Source organism: Galeopterus variegatus, unplaced genomic scaffold (assembly GCF_000696425.1).
Source record: "Galeopterus variegatus unplaced genomic scaffold, G_variegatus-3.0.2 Scaffold3876, whole genome shotgun sequence".
Classification (NCBI taxonomy): domain Eukaryota; kingdom Metazoa; phylum Chordata; class Mammalia; order Dermoptera; family Cynocephalidae; genus Galeopterus; species Galeopterus variegatus.
The window spans coordinates 51,185-55,647 of NW_007729987.1; the positions used below are offsets into that span (position 1 = coordinate 51,185).

A 4,463-nucleotide genomic window follows, 5' to 3' on the forward strand; every position below is an offset into this window, starting at 1 on the left:
TATAGGGATCCAAACCTGTCGCCTTGGTGTTGTCAGCACCACACTCTCCCAAGTGAGCCAACCAGCCATCCCTATATAGGGATCCAAACCTGTCGCCTTGGTGTTATCAGCACCACACTCTCTCAAGTGAGCCATGGGCCGGCCCTCAGAGTTGGTTTTATACAGTCAAAATACTGTATGACTTCTAAAAAAGGAAAATAAAAAGGCATAATGTAAATTAAAAGTGTCCACGATTTGATCATCCTGCTGCCTTTCGTAATTATCGCAGTAATGGGTAATATACCAGTGCATAGATCTGCACATAAAACAGCTTTTATAGTCCCAAAAGTAGCAGAGGTGAGAGGGCTTGGAGGCAGGGGTGGGGCAGGACCTATACACCTATTACACAGGAATGTGACAGCCCAGATAAAAAGACAGCTGCAGGGTATCTTTTTTTTTTTTTTTTTCCTTTTTTTGTGACTAGTAAGGGGATTGCAACCTTTGGCTTAGTGTCGCCCGCACCGCGATCAGCCAGTGAGCACACCGGCCATCCCTATATAGGATCCGAACCCATGGCCAGAGAGCCGCTGCGCTCCCAGCGCCGCACTCTCCCGAGTGAGCCATGGGGTCGGCCCTGTAGGGTATCTTTAATAGAAGATCTGCATATTGATAGAAGGGCTACAAATTTTAACAACCTCTTAAACATTCTCATTATACAAACAAATTTTGGGCAGATATTATCCAGGGATTGCCTAAGTGTATATCATTGCAGGAGGGCTACAAATTGGTGGGAAGAAATCACATACTCTTTCTCACTTTGAGGTCAATTACATTCCTGATTAAACAAGTAGTTCTCAAAGTGCAGTCCCCAGACAAGCAGCCTCAACAAACTAGGATATGCGTTAGGAATGCAAATTCTCCAGCCAGACCTAAAGAATCTGATTCTGTGGGAAGAAATCACATACTCTTTCTCACTTTGAGGTCAATTACATTCCTGATTAAACAAGTCGTTCTCAAAGTGCAGTCCCCAGACAAGCAGCCTCAACAAACTAGGATATGCGTTAGGAATGCAAATTCTCCAGCCAGACCTAAAGAATCTGATTCAGGGATTGGGACCCAGCAATTTGTTTTAACAAGCCCTCTAGGAGATTCTGATACCTGCTTAAATTTGAGATACAAATATTAAGGCAAGATTATAGCAATTTAGAAGAAGAAGTATGGCCACAAATGGCAAAATCAATTGTAGCACTTCAGCAGAGCTTTGACTGGGCTCTGGGTCACATCAAGGGTATACAGCTGCAGTGACAACTTAAAGCTCAATACTTGCTATCCACCTCCTATTATTGTTTTTGTTAACCATCAGAAACACCTTTACATGCTTCCACTTAAAGGAAAGTTTACAAATAGCCAGCTCTGCCCAATCACAGGAAAGCCCACATCCTCAACAAGGCAATTCAGTGTCCAGCTTTCCCAGAACAGTATTTCTGCCTCCCATTGATCTAAAAGTTGAGAACCTAAAACCATTCCACTAACAGCAACACTACAGAGGAAACAACAGCCAAAATTAAGTTTTCCCATATAAGGGGTGAATGATGCTCAGTTTTTTGGTTGCTTAATCTGTGAGAAAATGGAAGACTACCCTATCACCGACATAAAATACACTAAAAAAGTGAAGCACAAACCCACAGGTATTAAGAATGCAAAGAATATAATAATTAGCAAACAAAACTGCTACCTTAATAAGAATAATGCAAGCACATATTCCTTGCACGATCATTTTAACAGTAAATTTAGTTCAGAAAAATTGCAAAATATTATTTTTAAAAAGTCAAGCAGCTTAAAAACACTACATTCAATAGCCCCATCATATTAAACTTGTTCATATAAACAAATTTGTAACAGATACAAAATGCAACTTTACCATTTCATAAATTTTGCTTTCAAATTCATTTTCATATAAGGCTGTTTGTAACTATTTCAGAAACTATTCCCACTCTATATTTATATACAAATTACTGATCAAAATTGTTAAAGATTTCAGGATACAGATCAGTTAAATTCAAATCTAAATGCGCTCAATTAACAACAACAACAAAAAAAATGGAATTAAACAATATTTAGAGTCATGGTTAACTTTTCAGTTATATTCAACAACTACTTAGGAGATATACACATACAAGGGTACTTCAAAAAGTTCATGAAAAACAGGATTTTAAAATAAGACAATAATTCATGAACGGATTGATTAAAAAAAAAGATAATATGAATATTTCCATGAACTTTTTGAAGAACCCTTGTACACATAACCTTCTTGCCCAAAGAACTTCTCTACATGGAAAATAAACAAAAGAGAAGTTTTCTCTGTGCCCTACAATTATCTCCTCCCACCCCTCCCTTTTCTAGTGACTACAATTTTCCACTTCTCTTGGAATTGAATAAAACAAAATTCAGTTGCATATGTGAAAGCATTCACTTATGAGGTTTTCTTTAATCAGGCCAGTTATGTCCAATATTCATTCCTGTTAATCTTTATTTTCATCCACTGAGACGATTGTTATTAAAAAAAATCCTTTTCCCATGTCACTTAATCTTACATCTACTGTCTCCAAAGCTGCCACATAACAGTGCCAAAATTAGATATTAAAGAGAAATCTGAAGACTTTTCTAATGTGCTTTTGCTTTTCAAAAATATTCTACTGTTTCAGTTAAAAAGTATATTACATACCTGATCCATATCTAAAGTGGTTTCTATCATTTCCTGAAACTTGGAGAAATCAGAACGAAGATCAATAAGAGGAGTCACAAAAACTGCCAACAATAATGACTGGTGTTTTCCTAAATGAAAGCAAAAAATAAATAAATAAAAAGGTCTCATTTTTAAAAATACAAGACTGTAGATCATATAAATTTGACTAAGGTAACAATCATCATTTGATCCAAAAAGTACAAATAGTGCAGCAGGTCTCCAAAGTTACTATTTAGTCAGGTGTTTTAATTCAGATGTATTTAGTACTCAATTTATTTTATAGATAGGGAAGTGGTCCAACACTCAAAGCTTCCCACTAATAAAACACTGCTTCCCTTGCTTGTCTGTACTCTCCTTCATAATGAGTACCAGAGATGCGGAAATGTGACATTAATTTCAAAGAAATGAATTTAATTTCTCGTAGATTCAATAATCCAAAGTCAAAGCCATTAAAATAAGACCTCTAATTTATATTCCTAATTTCCATTAATAACATAGTGTTCCAATTAAAAGAGGTTAAATCAAGCCAAGTATGTACGCACTGGAACTTTGCTTAATGCTGTGTAAGAGGTACATGCTGGGGAATTATGTGAGGAGGAAGTGAAGCAACAGAATACATAGTGTGAAAAGCAAGAGTAGAAACCAGGGTGCCAATCCCAGCTCTGCTACCTATAGGTTTTGTCATCTGGAGCATGTTACTCAGCCTTCCTTGAATGGAATAAGAACAATAGCTACCCAGAAGATGAATAAATGAGATAATTATATACAACACTTAGTATAGTGCTTGACACTTAATGGAAGCTCAACAATAGTTACTATGTATTACTATTGGCACATCATAGGATTTATTTTCTGATCTCCAATAAATTCCCTTAGAAGAATTCTATGATAATTATATACAACACTTAGTATAGTGCTTGACACTTAATGGAAGCTCAACAATAGTTACCATGTATTACTATTGGCACATCATAGGATTTATTTTCTGATCTCCAATAAATTCCCTTAGAAGAATTCTACAAGTGATCTAGCACACTGCATTTTGCTCCAAAGCAATAGTTCCCAAACTTTTCCAGAAATTAGCTCTTGATCGAGAAAATGATAAAAAGCTACTATGAAGTCAGCAAAATTGTTTTAAGGAGTCACATTTTATTATTAATCACAAGAGCATTACCCACTTAGAAAATAGTACACATGTGTGGAACATTATTTAGACAGACTATAAACAACACTTTGCCCACATAATGTCTGTTGTGCTACAATGCCTGGTTCTTTATTCCAAATTAGCTCACATGCTATTGGTAAACAGGGAGCCAAACTCAGAGGTGATGTTAGCTCACGAATAATTTTTTTCCCCTGGCCTCTAATGTTCTGAAGTGATCAAGGACAAGCTCTCATACTATTAAAGAGTAAGCCTTCACAATGAAGACCTCAAGAGTAATTGGCTTAATGGCCCCTGTACTTTCTACTACCTTAAGATATGTGGGAAAGCTGAGTACAGATGAAGGGTGCAAAACCATTTGCCAGTGTTGAGAAAAATTGACTGAATTCTATACCCTTATTCAGATTTTCAATTTTGATGAAACTGACCTTTACTTAGAAGCAAATGCCGGGCCGGCCCGGTGGCGCACTGCGATAGTGTGCCGCTTGGGAAGCGCGGCGGCGCTCCCGCCGAGGGTTCGGATCCCACATACAGACCGGTTCCTGCTCACTGGCTGAGCGAGGCGCCGGAGCAACA

At 37.4% G+C, this 4,463-nt stretch overlaps 1 protein-coding gene across 1 annotated transcript in view; it reads right to left on the reverse strand.

Annotated features, from left to right (window-relative positions):
- MSH2 (mutS homolog 2) overlaps positions 1-4,463 on the reverse strand; it is a 79,978-nt gene that overhangs the window by 36,417 nt on the left and 39,098 nt on the right. Inside the window, exon 8 of the mRNA XM_008586202.1 lies at positions 2,705-2,814. Within this exon, the coding sequence (XP_008584424.1) occupies positions 2,705-2,814 (110 nt within the window). The remainder of the gene's footprint in view (positions 1-2,704; positions 2,815-4,463) is intronic.